This window comes from Eublepharis macularius, chromosome 5 (genome assembly GCF_028583425.1).
Source record: "Eublepharis macularius isolate TG4126 chromosome 5, MPM_Emac_v1.0, whole genome shotgun sequence".
Classification (NCBI taxonomy): domain Eukaryota; kingdom Metazoa; phylum Chordata; class Lepidosauria; order Squamata; family Eublepharidae; genus Eublepharis; species Eublepharis macularius.
Window position 1 is genome coordinate 169,326,310 of NC_072794.1, and position 22,201 is coordinate 169,348,510.

Sequence of the window (22,201 nt, forward strand, 5' to 3'; positions counted from 1 at the left end):
GCCAGTCTCACCAAGGCCCATTCTCCAACTAAGGAGGTCCTTCATGGTTTTCTTAAGGTTTTTTAAAAAATCTTTGCCACATACCTAATCTTTTGCTGTGTCCAAAATCAGAAGATCATAATGGTTACAGTACCCAACATCTGGATACACTTTGAATCCAGATGTTGGTTCCTCACTGAGGCTGTTTGATGATTTACGCTGCAATACCCCTTGGTTGTGATCCAATAAAACTCCTTCGTTCCTTTCTTCCTCCAGCCACACCCTCCCAGCCCTCCATTGCTGGCCCTCCAAGCAGGGTGGATTCAGGGACCTCGGTGCCTTTCAACTGCTCCTCGGACGGATTCTTCCCCCGAGACATCGAACTCACCTGGCTTAAGGACGGGAGGCACATCCCGGCCTCCCAGACTGTTATCCTGCCACCGGGAGAGAGCATTTCCTACAACATCGTGAGCACTGTGCAGGTGTTGCTCACGGAGAAGGATGAGAAGTCAGAGCTCATCTGTCAAATACAGCACAGCACCTTACGCGGCCGCTCCCTGAAGCAGAGCTTTAAACTTGGGAATGTCCTTCGAGGTATGAGCACGGGCAGGATCTACATCTTGTAGGGTTGCCAGATGTCTGGTTTTGAACTGGACAGTTGGATATTTGTGCTTTCTGTCCAGTAGGGAAGTAATAAATTGAAAAAAGACTGGACATACAAATATTCATATGCTCCAATTAAGAATTTCAACAAACAAGCAATTCAAAAGAGACAGGGTCGAGGGAGGAGCTCAAGGGTTAAAATAGAAAGGTAGTGAGAAAATAAAGGCACAAAATAAAGAAATGGCTATGGGGCTGTGGAGGATGGGCTGGTGGAAGGCAAGCTGGAGCCGGTGCTACAGCTTTTCCATGGTTCCACATATGGGAGGAGAAGATGAAGTGCCCCCCCCCTCGAGCAACTGGGTGGTATCTCCCCTCTGTGTAAGGGGCAGGTACAGTTTTATTGTCCAGGTGTCCGGGCTCTCCCATGTGCTCCCAGATGGGCAGTTAACTTTTGCTCATTAGTGTTGTGTTTTTCCCCCTTCTCATTTAGGGAGCTGCTTTGCCTGCCCTGCCCAGCCAAGCCCCTACAACCTAGATGCCTCTTTTGGCTGCAATCTGGGAAAAAGCAGATAGCCCCTCACTCTCAAGGGGAAGCAGCTGCAAAAAGAGAATGGGGGGCACAGTCCAAACAAGTGCTGGGAGTGAGCATGATAAACTTAAATTCCCATTGTACCCTATATAATAACGGTAACGGTAACGGTAACGGTAACGGTAACGGTAACGGTAACGGTAACGGTAACGGTAACGGTAACGGTAATGGTAACAATAACAATAACAATAACGTTTGATTTATGTCCTTCAGGACAACTTAACTCCCACTCAGAGCGTTATTATCCTCACGACAATCACCCTGTGAGGGGGGTGGGCCTGAGAGAGCTCCAAGAATCTGTGACTGACCCAAGGTCTGCTAAGGATCAATTGCAATTTATGGCCAAAGTATGTTGTGGGGTAAATGCGTGTAGCAATATACTAATGGTCCTTTCCTAGGAAAAAAATTGCATTGGTGAACAAAGAAGTTGTGGTGAAAATATTGAGTGCTCCCTCTGCACCCTTTATATTCCTCCTCCCGGTTGTCCCTTCCCAAAGCAGCTTTTCCCCCAGTTCGGTTCCCCCCACCCAATAAATGGCTGTTCTGCCTGTCATTTATATGCATTTGCCCTTTCATTTGCCCATAGATATGAGGGACCAAGGCCATAAAGTATTTTGTATATTATAACTAAAAGCTTGAATTGAGCCCAGTAACTGATGAAAGCCAGTTTGGTGTAGTGATTAAAAGCAGCAGGACTCTAATCTGGAGAGCCAGGTTTGATTCCCCACTCCTCCGCTTGAAGCCAGCCAAGTGACCTTGGGTCAGTCACAGCTCTCTCAGAGCTCTCTCAGCCCCATCCACCTCACAGGGTGATTGTCGTGAGGATAATAACAACACACACTGAAAACCACTCTGAGTGGGCATTTTATTTATTTATTTATTTATTTATTTATATTCAATTTATAGTCCGCCCTCCCCACACCAGCAGACTCAGGGTAGATTACAACCTATATGCAGTTTAAAATTACATTACACAGTTAATACCAATTTAATCCATAAAAATATTTTTAAAATACATATTTAAAAATACATATACATGTACATAGTTGTCCTGAAGGGTGGTATAGAACTAGAATGTGATGATGATGATCATGATCATGATGATGATGATATGAGTAGCCAGTTCTCCCCACCTAAATTTATCCTCAGGACAAGCCTGTAGATTTTCCCAAATAGAAGTTAAGTTTCCTTGATGCTCGTTTTATCTGCTTCTCTTTGCCCAGTTGCCCCCAAGTTGTCGGTGGAGCCTGGGCAGCTACTTCAGGCTACCCTGAACCATATGGTGACAATCTTGTGCAGTGCAAAAGGTTTTTACCCTAATGACACAAGGCTTGTCTGGAAGGAGAATGGCAGAGAGACCGATCTCGGAATGGCTGAGCCTGTGATCCAGGATCAGGACGGCACATTCTCCGTAAAGAATTCCATGAAGGTGAACGCAACGGAGGAGAGAAACTACTCTGTATTTACGTGCCACGCCATGCGCAATTCCCAGTCTTCAGCTCGAGTTAATGTGATACTGACAATACACCAAGAAGGGGATACCAATACAGCAGGTGAAGGTGGGTTCGCCCATTCACTTTTTAGCTTTTATTCTTGATGCAGTTTCATTATGTATTAGTCATAGGAGATTTCAGAGACTGCTGGCTTAGATCACAAGTAACTTCACTGCGTGAGTACAAAGATACATGAGTGAAAGCTTCTAATAACCTAAGAGTTCAGTATTGAAAGACTTTCTTGATAGGAATGGCTGTCCCTTCTCCCTGTTAAGCATTAAATTGTTCAGGCACTACCCTCTCAACTCCCCTCAAAACTAAGTTCTAAGTTCAGAAAGTAAAATGAAAAAAGTAAAATAAAAAGTAAACAAAGTTATTGTTTTAATAGGTCCGCCGATCTTTTTTGTCTCCCTGGTAACATAGATAACTGCATTCTCAGAGCTTTTCTCACAGATAACATTTCCCAGGCATTGGAGGAAAGTGCATTGGCACTTCTAAAGCAGGGCACGGATGTAGAAACAGTAACCCCCCCCCCCATGAACCCCAATGAACCCCAGGAACCACTCAAAGTAAGGCAGGGGCCACCTGGACATCAGGTTGCTTAGACATGGGCTGTGCTTGTCCTGTCCTTATTTCCAAGGTGGTAGGCTGACCCAGTGGACCTCCTAGTTAAATTCAAGAACAGCACAGCACTGAGCCACTGAACTCTCTTCCTTACCATGCTAATGTGTTTGTGTGAACTGGCTAGTACATCCTGTATATAAAGTCTCACAATGCTTCTTTCCGGAGAGCAAGTTTGGATCATGGTGTTGCGAACACATATGTGTAGAGAAGGGAATAGGCAGGAAATCCTATAGGATGAAGGAACAGGAGAGGGCTGTCTCCACCATGCTCTTCTTGTATGCTTCTGGAGACATCTGGTTCACTTCAAGTCTTGATGGGGCTGGACAGGTCCAGCTAAGGGTCAGCCCCACAAGATTCCAGAAATCAAGTGCTAAAGAAAAGCCGTGTGTAAATGGAAGCAAAAAGTATGCAGCTCAGCCCAGTTCCTAACTCTAAACTGGAGACGAGAAGCAATAATTGGCACTAAGGGTCAAACCACACGAGCCAAAATACACTTGAATTACACGTGAATTACACTAAAAAACACTCCAATTACAAAATACACTCGAATTACCCGTGTAATTCGAGTGTATTTTGTCTTGTGTGGTGAGACCTTAAGTACTCCTCTCTAATTTACATTTAGTACCTAGTTAACTTTCATGTTGTTTTGATTTTTTTAGACTGGCAAGTGGTCCATCTCTTTAAAGCCACAGGATTGTGATTATACACAGATTTTTAAAAAGTGACATTCATTGCATTGCTACGTCACTTCTGGGGAAAACCTGGAATTGATGTAAGGTAGGTCTAGGAATTGCCAGAAACTCTGTGGTTTTACAATAATGCTTCTGGCGATTCCTTGAGCTACTCCACATCTCTTCCAAGTTTTCCTTGGATGTGATGTAGTGACATAGTTGATGTCACATCCTCCCATTTCTCCACTCCCAACCCTCCTACTTGTTGCAGGTTCTACCAGGCAATCATAGACACAGGAAATTCAGTTCACCAAATAGATTCACGGGAAACCTGACCTGCTGCAGTTACTCAATTTAGCAGCATGCCAAATCTCTCTAACTATGGCTCTTCCTACAATCTCCAGTTTCATGGGGGTCTATGGTATACATATAGTTTTGAAAGAGTTCCATAAGTCTCCAAATCATTCATTTTGATGTCAATGAATGCTATATTCATGATGTATTATTTCTTTAAAAATGTCATTATAATGATATCCTACTATCTAGCCAATGATTATTGCTGAGACTTACTAAAAAAATGAGAAGGTATTTCAAACAATAGAACCCTTGGTATGCGTGGCCTGGTGGGGTGGTCACCATGGGAGCTGAGCCACGGGGCGGCAGCAACATGGGAGTTCTCAGCAGGCTGGGTCAGGGCCAAGTGTCCATGCGTGGACCCACAAAGAACACTGGAGAACAGGCTTTCCACTCCACTCTGGAGTTTTATTGCATCACTCTCCCACCACTGGTGATCCAATCCTCTTTTTTCCTCTGACCTTAGTCACCCCCAACTGTGTTGGAGCACATCTTTTAAGGGACTGCCCAACGAAGGGCCCTGCCCCCAAGTTTTACCCTTTCTCTGGCCCCGCCAACCCAGAGGCACTTCTCCTGTAAGTGCTGTCCTCGCAAATACCAGCCAGCCCCAATGGGATGTTGGGGTATCTGGGAAGACCAATCCCACAGGATGCTCTTACGTAGGTGCTAGCTCTCATTTGTCCAGGTGTAGATGTCTTTCTTGCATTCACTCATTGATCTTTTGCCTTTTCCTTGCAGGTCACTGGCTGTTGCCCAACACTGGCCTGTGGGTTGGGTTTGCCATCAACAAGATTATAGCTGCTCTCTTCCTGTCATTCCTTTTCCTGAGAAAAATGTTTGATAAGGTGAATCAGGGAAGCACAACAGTGAGATCCTAGGATATGGTCCTGTGGAAAAGCCCTGTCATGTTGTTACCCAAATAATCAGTCTTCGAATAAGTTGGGGGAATTAGCTGAAAGGAGACAGAGTGAAAGAGGGTAACTGGGATTCTCTACCTATGTTTGCAGGGATTATTCTTCGAGAGAACTCTCAGAGTGAGCAGGCAGATGTTCAACCAGAAAGATTTTTTTATTAAAAAGAGAAAGTGAGAGAACAATAGTACAAACACAGACATAACACATACATGGCTAACTAAGAGGGAATTATTGAGGAAAGGGGAGAAAACAGTTTCAGGAAAGACTATAGTTACCAGTCTTGAAGAGGGGGAGGTCCACAGAGGCAGCAACAGAATGACGATCATTTCATGGAGAGAAGATTCAAGTCAATTTGGGGATGCATGGATGGGTCCCAGAACACACATACAGAAACTGTTGGTCAGGGACTCCAGACTCAGGGCAAAATGCACCTTGGGGCAAGCTGACATCTTTACCCTAAAATAATAATGGGTTGTCTGGAGGTAGAATAATATGTTGGGAGAGGCTTAATGTGTCTATCTGGGATGGACAATAGGTGGAAATTTTGCTTGATGACCCTTTAAGTACTGGATGGGAAAAGCTACACGTTTGTTGAATAGCTTTGATTAGGAAAATGGGTGAGAGAAAGTACAGCAGGTGTTGATGAGATAAGTCATGAGTTTTTTGGGAGATCTTATTGTCTTAACTGATGCATTTCTCTGGGGTGTGCAGGGGCTGTCAGTCAGTCAGCTGCTCTGACTCACCTTCTGGTAATTTTCCAGGCTCCCATCTGGCTAGTATTCATTTTGCCTAGCCAGGAAGTGTCCTGGGCTTATGACACATGAGGAAGGGATTTATGATATTTCATCTATAAACTGCCTTCTCAGTAGGAGGGGTCTGACTGCTAACAACTCACTCACACACACACACACACACACACACACACACACACACACACACACACACACACAAAGGAAACACGGTTTTGGCATGTAACTTCATTTCACTTACATGAAGAGGCAAATAGGATGGAAGTCTCAACAGAGGAGAGAAGGGGAGGAGGGTAAGGAGAAAGGAATAGGAATTAGAGTCATCAACTAGAAAAATGGGTTTTGGACAAAAACTAAAAGGAGCCAGATTAAAACAAAACTCTTTTTTTTCCCTTTTCTGAACCTAGGCTGCTTTTTCCACGGGCCGGAGTAAGAAGAGAAGAGGAATCTCTAGCTATGAAAATTAAATCAAAACAATCAAGTAATGAGGCAAACTACCAAATAATAAAGTAATTAAATAAAACTACCAAATAATGAAACTATCAAATAGCAAATAAGGTAAATGAAATGAACAATCAAGTAGAGCAAATAAAAAGAAAATAAAACATTGACTTAAGGCCAATGGAATCAACGTAACACAACCAAATATCAAAGCAAAAAAATATGGCAAACAAATGGAACAAATTAACACACAAACAAAGCAAATGGATTTCCAAGGTAACACACAAATGAAGATAACTATATACAGGAAAAGCTGATGTTAAAAGAAAGGTTTAAGTCCAAAAGTGACCAGCATGTGTCCAAGACAACAAAGATGCAAAACAAAAATCCTCCCCTTAAATTTCACAGAATCACAGTACTCCAGGTGTGGCCTGACCAGGGCAGCATAGAAAGGGACTATGATCTCCTGTGATTTTGATGCAATGGCCATTTTGATACAACCCAAGACTGAATTTGCCTTTTTTGCCACCACGTCACACTGACTGCTCATATGTAGTTTACAGTCCACTCTTACCCCAAGATCTCTTTCGCATACACTACTGCCCAGAAGTGTATCCCCCATCCAGTATTTGCAGTTCACATTTTTGTGGCCCAGATGTAATACTGTGCACTTATCTATGTTGAATTGCATCCTGTTCACAACTGCCCACTTCTCCAGTGTATTCAGGGCTTGTTGAATTTTAATTCTATCTTCTTGGGTGTTTGGCACTCCTCCCAATTTGCTATCATCAGCAAATTTAACGAGAAGCCCGTTTACCCCTTCATCCAGATCATTGATAAAAATATTGAAAAGTACCGGGCCCAAAACCGAGTCCTGTGGCACCCCACTGGACACCTCCCTCCAATCTGATGAAATGCCACTGACCACCACTCTTTGGGTGCGGTCCTCTAACCAGTTCCCTAGCCACCAAATTGTCCTATAGTCCAGTCTGCAGTCTTCCAGTTTACCCATTAGAATGTCACAGGGAACCTTATCAAAAGCTTTCCTGAAATCCAGGTAAATCACATCGACAGAGTTCCCACCATCCAGTAAGCTCGTCACTTGATCAAAGAAGGAAACCAGGTTGGTCTGACAAGATCTGTTGGTGACAAAACCATGTTGACTTCCCTGGATCACTAAGCAGTCCTTCAGATGCTTACAGATCGATCCCTTTAAAATCTGCTCTAATGTCTTCCCAGCAGCAGAAGTCAGACTGACCGGCCTGTAGTTTCCCAGGTCATCTTTCTTCCCTTTCTTAAAGATTGGGATATCCTCTATGGAGTCCCCAACAATGCATGTTAAAGATTTCAAGACTGCGTCTGGAGAACTCAGAGAGGTGTTTGGTGGCTGGCCATGAGTGGCTGGGGCAATGGCTTTGAATGGAGAAATGATCAGAGGAAAGGATGGGTGCACAACGGTGTGATTGCCCCCAAAGAGATGGCATTGGCAGGAGATAGACGGGATCTGCAGACTGGTGGATCCTGGCTCGGGTGCCTGCAAGTTGAGAAGGAACTAGGCAAGGTTAGTGATGGGGGTACATAGCTGCAGCTATGGGGCTTGACGGAGGATCCTTTGGAAGAAGTAGAAGCAGAAATGTGGCTAAAAAGAAAAGTGTTTCCAAAAGAAAGGAAGTAGCCTAGGAGATTCCATTCTTAGCATCATCCAAAAGGCCAGTTCTTGGCACTGATCGATACGACTGTTTGAATAATTGAAAAAGCAAGGGACCCTGAGAAAAAGCTGGATTCCCTCATATGGGGGAAATGTCCTTCAGAACCAAGCATGGCAGTATGGTTAGCCTTAGCGAGAACTCCGGATCTGCGTGGATACTGAACTGTCACCAGAAGAATTTAGTCCTTCCTTCCCCCTAGAAACAAGGGGGGGATGTATATTCAAAGATTATTAGCCCTCTGTACTTCCTGGTTCTGTTTCTCCTCCACGGGGGCTTCTCTATGGAGTCCCCAGCAACGAAAGTTAAAGAACATAAAAAAGGAAATCAAACAAAACTGGGAAGCACCAGAGGTGGGCGGCCTAGGCTGATCCAGGCTTGCTGTACCATGCCAGGTCACTCCGGTGATTTGGTGTCTCGCCCAGCAGGTGAAAATGAGCAAAAATAAAACTAAAAGATCCTGGAAAGCGACTCAAACAGACAACTTCTGATCTTCTGAAACAGCCTGTTTCAGAAGGGGCATGCCACTTAAACACTCTACTTCAGAATGGGTATGACACTTTCCCCCCATCTCTTTTTTTCAGAAGGCAGGTGGGATTCACGCAAAGGCTGGGCTTTTTTTTAGCTGGAATGCGGTGGAACAGAGTTCCGGCACCTCTTGAAAATGATCACATGGCTGGTGGCCCCGCCCCCTGATCTCCAGACAGAGGGGAGTTGAGATTGCCCTCCGCACCACTTGGCACAGAGGGCAATCTAAACTCCCCTCTGTCTAGAGATCAGGGGGCGGGGCCACCAGCCATGTGATTATTTTTACTGAGGGTGATTTAAACTTTTAAAAATTCCCCCCAGTTCCAGCTGACTCAAAGTGACGTCATTGTGCGGTCCTGAGTAGAGATGGGCACGAACAACATTACGAATGCAAAAAAACCCACAAACAGCCTGTTTGGCTGTTTGTGTTTGTGAACAAGCTGTTTATGAGGCCTCATTCTAAATGAACAGGTGGTCGTTGCAAGCCTTGTTTGTTGCTGTTCGTTGCTGTTCGTCAAGCCAGACAGTCTGGCACCTGCAATCAGTTCCCACGGCAACTCAGGCAGGGATTGTCTGAACTCTGTCTGCTGTTGCCCTGGAAACCCCAATCTAAGCCCAATTTAGCTTGATTGGCAGGTCTTCCTTCCAAGTGCGGACTGGAGCTCCAAATTTGTTACAAGAGGAAAAGACCTGGGGGGAGGGGGGCTCCCAGCTCTGGCTTTCAGGGAGAGACAGCTGCTGTTAGAGAGACAGGGTGAGTGCATTGGAGCTTGAATTTTCTTTGTGTGTGGTGGGATAGGGATCTACCCCTTCAAGTTCCAGGGCTGCTGCCAGGTTCTGGAGCCAAGCTATTATTTATTATTGGTACCTTTCCTGGTGCCTGCTCAGGTCAGATTTCTGGGAGTGGTGCAGTAGGGATCTTGACTTGGATGATGGCTGGGGGAGAGCCTGATGGCCCCCACGAACAACGAACATGTTCGTGACAGGATCATATTCGTCAGTGTTCATTGTTCGTTGTTCGTGGATGGCAACGAACAATGAACACCATGTTTCTGCTAAATTAACTGGCAGTTGGGCAGGCACGTGACTGACAGACATCTGCTGAAGTATAATTGAAGACACCTTGAGTGGCTGACCTGGTGCCTCGTGGGTGGGAAGAGCAGAAGCTATTGAGTCTGGTGGTCGCCCATTCCATTTTTTTAAAAAAAAATAGGGTAGGGGGAATGAAAACAAACCATGGAGAAAATGATGTAATACAAGAGGGAATGGGGGAGGGGAAAAAACCCTCATTAGAAGCCGGGGTGCCTCCTGTGGGGTAACCTTATGGTTCCTCATGAGATAACATAAAACAAAGACATAATAAACACACAAAACATGTTCTTGAATGATGTGGTGTGGCCTCCATTTGCTGGAGAGCTAAATCTGGTGCTTGGTCCATCAAGTTATAGCTATCTGGGTCAGTTTCTAAGACAAATTGCATTTAATTAATAGGACAGGGGCTACAATGTGCTTCCAAGCTCTAACTTTCTATTCCTCTATCACAGTCCATCTTTACACATACCTCTAATTCATCTTTACACATACAAAAACCAGCTTAATTTTGACTTCCTATGGCTAGCACATCTTGCTTCTTTACCTTTCACCCTCTAGAATACTGCCTTTAATATACAACATCTTCTATAGTTCTTTTTGCTCAATTCGTTGCTCTCACATTCACTGCCTCGTTCCTTCCTAAGGATCCTTTACTGAGAGCCAAGCTACAAGTGACGCCTTACACAGGTTGGACACTTGTCAGCTTCCCTCAAGTTTTGATGGGAAATGTAGGCGTCCTGGTTTTACACCTTGGCTCTCCATTACAGCTGCAAGACCAGGATGCCTACATTTCCCATCAAAACTTGAGGGAAGCTGACAAGTGTCCATCCTGTGTAAGGCATCACTTGTAGCTTGGCTCTGACTTCTCCACATTTCAAACCAGTCCATTGTTGTCCTACCGGTCCAGGATTTATTACGGGTGTCATATATAACAAAAAGGACTGAAATGCGGTATAGGTGTGCACATTTCATCCGGAGCTAAAGAGAAACTTCTCTTTAAAGAGGTGGTTTATGATATTTCATCTATTCTTAGAGTGAGGAGGGATCCGGCTGCTAACCATGTAGGAATCTACACTCCAAAAATATTACCCCAAATCAATGCTGTCCAACATTTATGTTCGCATCATCTCATGCTCACTAAAATCTGAGTGCGAAAAGCTCCTTCCTCCTTGATAGATGTTGTTATATGTGCTTGACTTCTCAGAGTTTGAGATGTTCCAGGAAACAGCTCTTATCTCCTTGGGAGGGGAGTGTTGGCAGAGTGCCAAATAAACAGCGGTTGTTACGCAGTACTGATTAAAGGTGTAAAAAGAGTTTATTTAGGAACTGCATATCAGATAGTAAAGAGGAGAGATAGAGATAGACGCTTTCTATCTAACTACGTAGTAGAGAGTGTGCTTTGCGAGGAGAGAGAGAAGGATATTGCCCTGTTTAGTCCAATAGGATACAGGACAAGGGAATGGCACTTAACAAAGAGAGGGGCTGTCCTCACTTTCCTATCTAACTGTAGGGAAAGGTCTTCTTCTCTTCTTCCTTCTTGTACACCAGACATTGCTACTTCCAACAGGGAGACTATGAGATAACGTTTGCTCTGTTTTCAAGTATACAAGTAGAGGCAAACAGGTACTCCCTTGGGCAGCAAATCCCCTGTCCAACATAAGATGCTACAGAGAGAGAGAGAAAGCGAGAGATCCTATACTGTACCTGACTCAAATGGTGTATACAGGGCTTTTTTTCAGCTGGAACGCCGCGGAACGGCGTTCCGGCACCTCTTGAAAATGGTCACATGGCCGGTGGCCCCGCCTCCTGATCTCCAGACAGGGGGGAGTTTAGATTGCCCTCCGTGCCACTGGAGTGGCACGGAGGGCAATCTAAACTCCCCCCTGTCTGGAGATCAGGGGGCAGGGCCATCGGTCATGTGACCATTTTCACCAAGGGTGATATAAACTTTCAACCCCCCCCCCCTTGTTCCAGCTGACCCAAAGTGACATCATCGTGTGGTCCTGGGAGCGTGCATGCACTTTGCATGTGCGCATGTGGTACCAGGGGCACCACCTTCCGCCAAGAGTTGCCCCCTGTGCTGGCAACCCACTGAGTTCCACCACCTCTTTTCCCAGAAACAAAGCCCTGGGAGTATCGATAGATTACCTCCGGTGCTTCAGCCAACCCACAGCAGCGGCTCTCTGTTTCTCTCTCTGACTTTCCATGCATCAGAACTGTGTTGCCTTTTCTCAGTGCTCTTCCCCATCCGGGAGTGTTTCACCCAAACACTAATGGGCATTTGGCCAGAATCATTTCCGGACCAAAAGGTGTATTGAGGAGACATCTACTGTTGTTAAGGAGTGCTACCTCCCCTCTTTCTATACAGGATAGACAGATCCACAGTGATAAGAGGCTAAGTTCACAACAATATTGTTAAAAAGAGTCCAGTAGCACCTTTAAGACTAACCAATTTTATTTTATTGTAGCATAAGCTTTCGAGAATCAAGTTCTCTTCATCAGATGCCTGATCCGAACTGGTCAAATACAGAAGAGGAGGGGAGGGGAAAGAAGGGGACATATATCACAAGAGGACAGGATGCAATTAGTGTGAAGGCAATCAAAACATTCCTTTGCTTGTAAATGTAAACAATATTGTTGGCATCCTGCCAGTATGGGATATATCTTGATACTGATGTTCTCTTGGGAAAAACAGTTTCTCGACTTCATGGGAAAGGCTTACGCCCGTAAGGAATACCCCAGCATGAAGCCATTGTTCAATCGTATCTCAGTTGAGATTTATCTTTTAAAGTTCGAATCTGAAATCCAAGTTCTACCTTCTGAAGCTGAAATCAAAGTCCAGCTTGGCTGTGTTATCTTCCAAACTGTTGTAGTTTGTGTATCATTTGCTATTTCTCTGAACTGGGTTTGATCTGTAAACTTACACATGGGATACAAGTGGTCACACTTTCATATTACATTGGTTATTTTTAAAGGTATCCTTTCTTTACATGGTTTATTGTTTTCCTGCCAATGTTTTTTTGATATCTGGAATGGTGAGATTGAGAAATGTGCTAAGCGCCTTATGAATTTGCAGAGGCAGGGGGGCATGGGTGCCAGGAAAGTAAATACCGTTACTTGCCTATACAGTCTCTCTGTTCTGTTTTTTTTTTATAGTCAGACACACCTGTGCTGTTCAAATGCAGCCAAACATGTACCTGGGCTGATGATCAGGTAACCAATCATATTATTACATGGAGGTCAATATCCATAGATGGAAAAGCTGGTGGTAATTTTGAGAAAATAATGAAAGATTGATGGTTGTTGTGGGTTTTCCGGGCTGTATTGCCATGGTCTTGGCATTGTAGTTCCTGACGTTTCGCCAGCAGCTGTGGCTGGCATCTTCAGAGGTGTAGCACCAAAAGACAGAGATCTCTCAGTGTCACAGTGTGGAAAGATGTGGCAGGTCATTTGTATCTACTCAGGAGGGTTGGGGGTTGAGCTGAGTCATCCTGTAAGAGTTTCCCAGGGTGTGGAATGCTAATGGCGGGAGGCTTCACTGTATCCTGAGGAGGTTCTTTTGCATATGGATTGGGGCATGATGTGCTAATCTTCTCTGCAGGGCTATTGTCGGGCGTAGAGTGTTTTGTTAGCCTGGTGTTTTTCAGAACTGGAAACCATGCTCTGTTCATTCTTAAGGTTTCTTCTTTCCTGTTGAAGTTTTGCTTATGCTTGTGAATTTCAATGAGAGATTATAGCTCTTTAATCTATATTTAGATGAAGGCTGCAAGAAGACTTCCCTGGTCTTCACCAAACAGTAGCGAGAGAAATGTATTACATTTTTACTTCTTACCTCCTCTAAGAAGTTTGGAGCAATGTGCATTTTATCCTCACAACAGCCCTGTGAGGCAGGCTAGCGTGATAGCCCCAAAGTTATCCAGTGACCCTCCTGAGTGCAAATGTGTTTAGATCTCACAGGTCCCATTCTAGCAATCTGATCTCTGTGCCAGGGGTAGAGAAACTCCTGCATGCATTACAAACAACAGGCCCTCGGGCCTTTTTTGCTTGGCACAGCAGCGCCCTGGCTGCATCGGCAGAGCAAGGTTGTTTTGGAACTGGGATGAGATCAAGTCTGGGTTGGGTGGGGCGAAGGGTAAGATTCTAGCTAGCAAGATGCTGAGGAGAGGTCTCAATAGGAAAAAAATAAAATCCAGCCCTCAAATCATAGTTGATTTATGACAACCCCTGGTAGAGTTTTCATGGGAAGAGACTAACAGAAGTGTTTTGCCATTGCCTGGCTCTGCAACCTTGGTCTTTGTTGGAGGTCTCCCATCCAATTACTAACCAAGGCTGACCCTGCTTAGCTTCTGAGATCTGACAAGATCAGGCTCTCCTGGGCTATCCAGCCATTGCTTACAAGCAAGGATTAGAGTCCAGTAGGTGTAAAGGCGAAAGTTCAAGTATGAACTCCCTCACTTGCCCGCAGAGCGTATTTTAGAAACAGACATTATGCAGGCATTCTTTCCCCCAACAATCACTTTCTGAAGCCTGTGCATCAAAAAGAAAATCACTGACGTTGAATGCCGACTTGACTGAAGCAGGCTTATTTTAGTGCTTGACATCCAAGCTAAAGAAGAAGACAAGATCAGAATTCGACATACGTCACACGTCGGGCCAAGTGCAGCCCTCGTTTCTCTCCCTCTGTTTTGTTTGCCAAAATCTCAACACGGTCACAAGCAGTCGCTGATTCCCGGCCATCTCCTGTTCTATATCAGCCTCTGCAATCTCTAATAACTCGGCAGGGCACACTCTGGGGACATTTTAATTGGCTGTTCTTAACATGGCTTATCAGACTGTAACCTTGGACTAATAGCAGCTAATTTTCACTTAAACCATTTGCTTACCAGTTCAAACCTCACCATCCAATAGGTGAAACTGCTCGTTCTGTTGATTTATAATTAGACTCGCACTTAATTTTTCTACATCAATTCCTTCCTTTTCTTGTTACATTGAGAATTTACACTGGAACGATTCATAGTATAATTCATACCAAACCTTGATTCTACCTCTCCCCCCCGCCCCGCCCATCACAACCTTGCTCATAACATTTCCCAGAACCCTTTCCACATATCTATCTGACAAATTGGGCTGTGACTCATGAACGCTCGTATTTAAAATAAATATTGTTAGCATTTAAGGTGCCCACTGGACTTCTGTTTTATTTTACTATATTACGCTGGCTGCGCATGATAGCGGCTGCCAAAGAAACCCGTTGGAATCGTTCTGATCTAATGGAAAATGTTTTCCGTGGTGTGCAAGAGCATGGGGGGGGGGGACTGGGACCATAGCTGCCCCAGAGAAGATAAAAAGACCTACACAGTGCAATCCTTTGGAGAGTTACTCCAGTCAAAGTCCATTGGTTTCAATGGGCTTAGACTGGAGTAACTCTCCATAGAATTGCACTGACAATCTATTATGACTCTCAAGTTTATTATTCTTCGACGAGCCAGAAGATGGCAGCAGAGAACAGCATCCTTAACTTGCCTGTATTCACAACATCCTAGGAGTAGAAAAGATCTTCAGCTGACAAAGGGATCGCTGACTCTCGAAGGCTTATTCCCGGGAAATCTCGTTGGTCACTAAGCGAAATCTTGCTCTTCTACTACCGACAACATGGCCACTCACCCGAAACTATCAATAAAGGACTAGATCACCTGCTTTTTGATCTTTCCTTTGCCCCCACTCCTGCAAGAGTCCCTTTGTTAGCCAGAATGCTCACTTAGGTTTTCCTTTCTTCCAGCCACTTCCCTTCTCGGCCTCCCTCTTTTCCTCTGTCCACTATGCGGACTCGATATGCTTTCTACAACCTTACTCCATCCTAGCTTCGAAAGCCTTTACTCACTCTTATTGGGAATATATATTTAGTTTGGTTTTGTTTAGTAACTTAGCAGAGTAACATAGCAGTTATTTAGTCAGAAGCGTTGAAACCCTTAAAAATGTGCATTGATTAATTAATCTTCAGACAAATTCATAGAAAGATAGAACTTGCAGTTTATTGTAGCAGATTTCTTCCATAGCAATATCTTCTGGTAATAAGAAGGGAAAGATCCTAACTAAAGAGTTACATTCCCTAGTCTAATGCCACGGCCTGAAACTAGGCAGCGAGGTTGTAGGTGTGGGTTTGTGGACAAAAAGAAGGGCTCCATAAGGAGCATGGAGGATTTACATCTTTCCTCTTTGGGTGACCATGTGGGGGAGGAAAATTTCCCAAGAGGCACAGAGGCAAGAGAGGAGGAGTCAGGAGGCGTTCCCACCTTAGACAAGAGAGTGGTAGATTGCTAGACTTATACATTACATTCAAAGAGAGATGCAGCGCCCCCCCAGTGTCCAAAGGCAGGCTGAGTTGCCTATTCCAACACTCTAGACCTGAGCAGGACAGTGAAAAGAGACCTGGTTTACTCCCCACACCACCACCACCATGTGAATGCAAAGCAGCTCACCCCTTCTAGCTGTGGGAGGTCTGAACGAGGTCAATTTCCCCTTCTTCTGCTCTTTTCCTCTCTTCTTCTCCAAGTGATGCTCAACTGGTATCAGCACTTCGTACTTCCTGGAGGGATATAATAATAGCATTCAATTTATATATCACCCTGCAGGACAACTTAACGCCCACTCAGAGTGGTGTACAAAGTATGCTATTATTATCCCCACAATGACAAACACCCTGTGAGGTGGGTGAGGCTGAGAGCGCTCTGGAGAGCTGCGACTGACCCAAGGTCACCCAGCCAGCTTCTAGCGGAGGAGTGGGGAATCAAACTCAGTCTCCAGTTTGGAGTCTCAACACTCTTAACCACTACACCAAAGTGACTCTAGGATGTGCATAAAGCAGTGAGGTTTTTCTTTCTGTTTTTCAGAAAGGTGTCAGGATTCATCTATGTGGTTGATTTCCATCAATCCCCCTCTTAGGACTTGGTAGATCCTTTAAAAGGGTACTTGTACTCAATACTGCAGACTATTGATTTCCCCCACTCCCAGGCCCACTCGTAAGGCTGGAGGAAGGCTTAAGTAGTGAGGAGACCCAGCACTTACCATATTCTTGTTCCTAGCATGTTCCATATGCGTGGCCCTGCACCCATCCAATGACGTCACTTCTGGGAAGTGACATCATCGCACAGGCCGGAGAGCGCATGCATGCTTTGGTGCAAGCCAATTTGGGCCCCCAAACACCCATTTGGGGACCAAATTTGCCTGCTGTGAAGCACGGGCGCGCTCTTGGGGCGACACAATGATGTCAGTGTTGTCATCGCGCCGGCCCCAGGACCACGCCTGGGAGGCCCATTCCCCACCTTTCTCTCTGCCAGCCAGGTAAGCAGTGGCAGGGGACAAAAGGTGGGGGTAGGGAATCCCCCGCTCCCATCAGGGGAATAGGATCCCTAAGCCCAAGTAAGCAGAACTTCCTAAATTGTGTGTGGGTGTCCCATTTCATTACCCTTTTGATAGGCATTTAATCAACACCCTGTCTATTAGAATGATCCCCGTGCTAATCTTGGTGGTGGTGGTGGTGGTGGTCGTCGTCGTCGTCATCATCATCATCGTCATCATCGTCATCATCGTCATCATCATCATCATCATCATCATCATCATCATCATCATCATCATGGATAGGCTCCATACATCATTGCAATACCATGATCATTCACCTACTGGATTTTTTTGCATAGAAATGTCACAGACTAGACTTCTTGCATCTTATAGCCTTTCAACCCCCACTGTTCACAATCTCACCCCCCACTCTGCTGAGATTTCATTTCATGCGTCTGATAAAGTGGGGGCTGCAGCTTCGACTTCAATAAATCTCTTGGCACTTGATGCGCCACCAGACTCCTTTTTTGTTTTGCCTGTTGGGCGCCGTGATGGTAATCTTATCTTGGTTACATTTTTTGCAGCCAGCCACCCCAGTTAAAATGCAGACGTCAAAATTTGCTTGTGGAAGTGTGTAATATCTGAACTCATCTGCAATAAAATGCAGCCAGATGCCAGGAGCACAGAGGATCGTCGCATGCATCACGCAGGGAACGTTTGAGAACTGCAAGCATGAAATTGTATTATCATGTAAATTGTGTATAGCGTTTAACAGCATGGCTTTATGAAAGCAGGCAAATAGAAAAATCTACCAGTTTGATTATGAAATAATTTAGCATAACAAAAAAAGTCCCCTTAGTTGCTTGAGTATCATCTGTGAGTATCATCTAACAAGAAGCCTCAGGAGGATTGGAAAAATTATAAAAAGTTTTAAAAGCTCCTGTCTCTTCAATAATGTGCAAAATTGCGCTCCTGAAGGAGACCTTTGATTATATCATTCCTGTTGTTGCAACTTTAAAAGCCTGACTTTGCGCTCTCTTCTCTCTTGCGCATGATTTTGTATCTTCACGCCACCTTCTACTTCTTTCCTATGAATTTTTACCTCTATGAGGAATGGATTTGCATAATTATTTGCACATCAATAAATCAGAAGTATACATTATATATATATATTCGACATAAAAATAATATGCAAGTTACATATTCCTTCTGAATAAATTTTATATGAAAACTGGGCACGTGTACACGTGAAAAATGAATCTCCAAGTGAAGAACGAAATCCAAAGTATTACAACTGGGGATAAAAAATATAAAAAGAAATGGAAAGTGGAATATTTGTTCATCTCTAGAGAGAACTGTGCTTTTTTCAGATTAGGGCAGAAATTTAATTTGTATACATGCTTGGCGTTTTCTTTCAAGATAATGACTTCTCTGATTAAAATGCAGCAAGGGGAAAAAAATACCAGACTTTGCCTTGGTTGGAATCCCAGCAAATAAGATTCTATATTCATACCTTTAAAAAAAATTAGAACTTTCAACTACAGGAGTTAAAGATTTTATGAAGCTGTGGGAAATGATGTAAGGCCTTTAGTCCTAGCCGAATAAACCCTTAACAGGTTTAGAACTATATGATAAAATGGGCACAAAATGTTCTTTTCAGGCAGGGGAATAAATGCGGAAATATAATAGCAAATTTCCTCCTAATTTCAGAGAAAACTGTTTAAAATTAATGAACTCAGTGATACGGCAACCTAAACAATCTGTTAAAAATCAAAGGCCTCTGGAGATTACTGCATTTGTAGAAAACAAAGTGATCTCTCCCCCCCCCCCTTTCATTGCATATTTGTTTGTTTACCTCTCGGATATTTGTTTTACTCTGAGACCTTTTCAATGCTGTTTTTATACAGTTGGCTTATAAAGTATAACATTAACATTGTTAATCTGAACAACTAGAAGATAAACTATATGCAGGGTTTTACAAAAATCAAGTGCGGAGTATATTCAGATTTCATCCCAGCACCCGACCACAGAAGTCAGCCAATGTGAAAGTCTTGCGGCCGCTAAATGCAAGCTTCATTTTCCCTACCTGAAAGTGTTTTTTGCGGTAGAATATGCAATGTATGTCACTCCAAGGCCTGCAGTCAATCAATCAAGGGGTAAACGGTCTTGATTCTCCCAGATCAGTATACATGGTCACATGTAACTTTTCCCCATCCAATTTTTTTAAAAAAATAGAAACTGCAAAAGAATAACTGAGAGGGGATGCGGGTAGGGAGTTGATACATTTAACTTTTTCCCTGGTACATATTTTTCCGTTCAAACCCCCCACCCCAGTACAGTATCAACAACCAAGATTCTTGGGGCACCTTCAAGACCAACAAATAGGTTGTAGCACAGGGGTGGCCTAACTGCGGCTCGGGAACCACATGTGGCTCTTCTAGATATATTGAACAGCTCCTGATGGTCTCTGAGTAACGCCGTGGCCATACGTTTTATTTTAGTCTAGTTTATTTCCCTCCCTCCCTTTCCTTCTTTTTTTCCATGTCTTCCCCTCCCTTTTCTTTTTTTCATTCCTTCCTTCTTTCTTTCCATGTCTTTCATATTTTCAATAAAAATGTCGGGGTTGCCAGATCTTACTCGGGGGACTTTGGGGGTGAAACCTAGCAAGGATGTGACATGACTTTTGCGATGTCACTTCCAAATCAAAGGTCAGGTGAGGGCTCTTCCCAAGCTCCACCCCTTCTGATGATGTCACTTCCAGCATACAGCATCAAAACCACACCCCTTTCTATGACATCACTTTCAGGACACTCCCCCAGACCCACCTCCTCACCTGAAGTCGCTTCAATGCATCATGTCTTGTGGCTCTCAAACATCCGACCTTTAAGCAAGTTTGGCCACCCCTGTGGCAGCAGAAACTTTCTTAGGCTAAAGCGGACTCCAGAAGTTGATTTCATTTAGGCACTCTAGCAGACTTGTGGTCAGGGATTGGCTTAGAAAGGGGAAACAAACAATTCTGACGGGGGAATTGAGGTGTCTTGCAGACAGCCTTAATGGTCCAGTTCCAGTTCCCTTTCTTGCTGGCTTCTTCCCCTTCCCTTCCCCCGTCATTTTCTCGCCGCTTCACTGCGCATCCCTTGCTGCCTCAGCTTTTCTCCATTTCCTCCCTGCTCTTTCTGAAACCAGTTTTCTTTCCGTCTTTATTTCTGTAATGCCCTGATTTCATTTTTTTGTAACCGTCTGTAATGTCTGTATTGTTTTGCATTGCTCCACCCAACTCACAATCTTGTTTCGGTGCATGGTGAGTGGTGACCTTTAAAAAAAAAATGCATGTGATTGATATACCAAGCATGCGCCAAGGAACTGGCAATGGCCAGTCCGAACATCAGAAACAAGCAGGCAATCTTCTCTTTGCTCCGTAGGGCTCCCAGTTGCTTGCTGGTGGCTGGCAATCTCCGGGGGGTTTGCCCCATCGCCTGCCCATCACTAGAGATCAGTGGGAGGTGGCACACTGCCTGCCACTGACAGCCAACCTAGAAGGTATGATGATGTCACTTCCTCAAGTGACAATGTGCCATGGCAGGCAGGTTCCCGAGCTTTGCAGGGGCTAATTTTGGCCCCAGATGGGTGTCAGGCTGTGGATGACAGGATACAACAGATAGATCTCTGGAGCACCACATCAAGACGCAGGTTTTTGGGTAAATGGCTTTTATTCAGAAATCAAATCTTTTCTATGTACAGGTCCATAGGACTACTTAGGAGCAAGGCTCCTAAGCAGCAAGAGCAGAAGTTGACATGTGGGAAATCTTTCCCTTTTACATTCTAGCTTTCTCCTTTCTCCCCCCTCCCATTGTAAACAATACTTTGGCGCTTTTTCTGTGTGAGAACATTTCACATGTTTGAGATATCACATTAAGTAGGGAGGAAGCAAGACACAGCACTGTCAGGAAAGGAATACAAGGTCATAGCCACTGGAAACATTGGAAGCAGTTCCAGAAACCACCTGTGAAAGTCTGAGAGAATAACAGTTATGTCCAGGGCTTTTTTTCTGGGAAAAGAGGTGGTGGAACTCAGTGGGTTGCCCTCAGAGAAAATGGTCACATGGCTGGTGGCCCCGCCCCCTGATCTCCAGACAGAGGGGCGTTCAGATTGCTCTCCGCACCACATCTCAACGCCCCTCTGTCTGGAGATCAGGGGGCGGGGCCACCAGCCATGTGACCATTTTCAAGAAGTTCCGGAACGCCATTCCCCGCGTTCCCCCTGAAAAAAAGCCCTGGTTATGACACTAGCAATAGGGTATTATCTATACATTGGGATACACTGTGTTCACCACAAAGAGAACCAATATTGGCATGGATGGGGCTCAGACATGATGTGCAATGTGGGAGCATGCGTGCTGTCAGCACGATGACTTTACTCCCCAGAAATGACATCATTGTGTGTGCAAAAAGAGTGTGTGCAAAAAGCAAAGACCTACCGGTAAATGCCGTCCCTGCCCCCAGTCTGGTTCCCTCTTCTCACCCAAAGCATTTAGGGATCTGGCCAGCCTACTTTGCTGCCACCTGGAACATTTCTTGTTAAACTTAGAAGACACCCAAGCACTGTGCCTGGGCACCATTTTCCAGCTCTGTGTGCGAAGCATGCTAGGCTCCTTTTCAACATGCAATCTAAGGGAAAGGCAAGCCTGTGAGATTGTGTGGGGTCTCCTGGAGAGAAAGGGAAACCATTGATGTGCTTTTGATCTGCCATAAGGGGAAATTTCAGAGTGCTTCTTGTTGCTCATGTTTCCTGTCCTGCCCAGCACGTCTTCCGCAAAAAACACAGAAGCCAGAAAAAGGGATACCTGCCAGGAGTCGCCCAGCATATCTATTCAAAAGTTCACAATAATTCAATTAAAATGCAGCTACAAAAAGCATTTCTTGGCATTAATGGCCATTTACTGGTGGCTGGGTGATTCTGAAGCAGAATTTGTCTCTAGATTAAGTATTATTCTACCCTACACACACTTGCACACTTTTTTTGAACAAAATTTGCACACAGTAAAAATTTGATCTTGTCATAAGGAATATAAACACAGCGAAATTATTTATTGATGGACAGAACAGGACAACAAAGCAGTG

At 44.5% G+C, this 22,201-nt stretch overlaps 1 protein-coding gene across 1 annotated transcript in view; it reads left to right on the top strand.

Moving 5' to 3' along the window:
* Positions 1-22,201, top strand: part of LOC129330437 (hemicentin-1-like) — a 98,303-nt gene that overhangs the window by 37,074 nt on the left and 39,028 nt on the right. The window contains exons 8-9 of the mRNA XM_054980467.1: positions 256-573; positions 2,395-2,730. Of these exons, the coding sequence (XP_054836442.1) occupies positions 256-573; positions 2,395-2,730 (654 nt within the window). The remainder of the gene's footprint in view (positions 1-255; positions 574-2,394; positions 2,731-22,201) is intronic.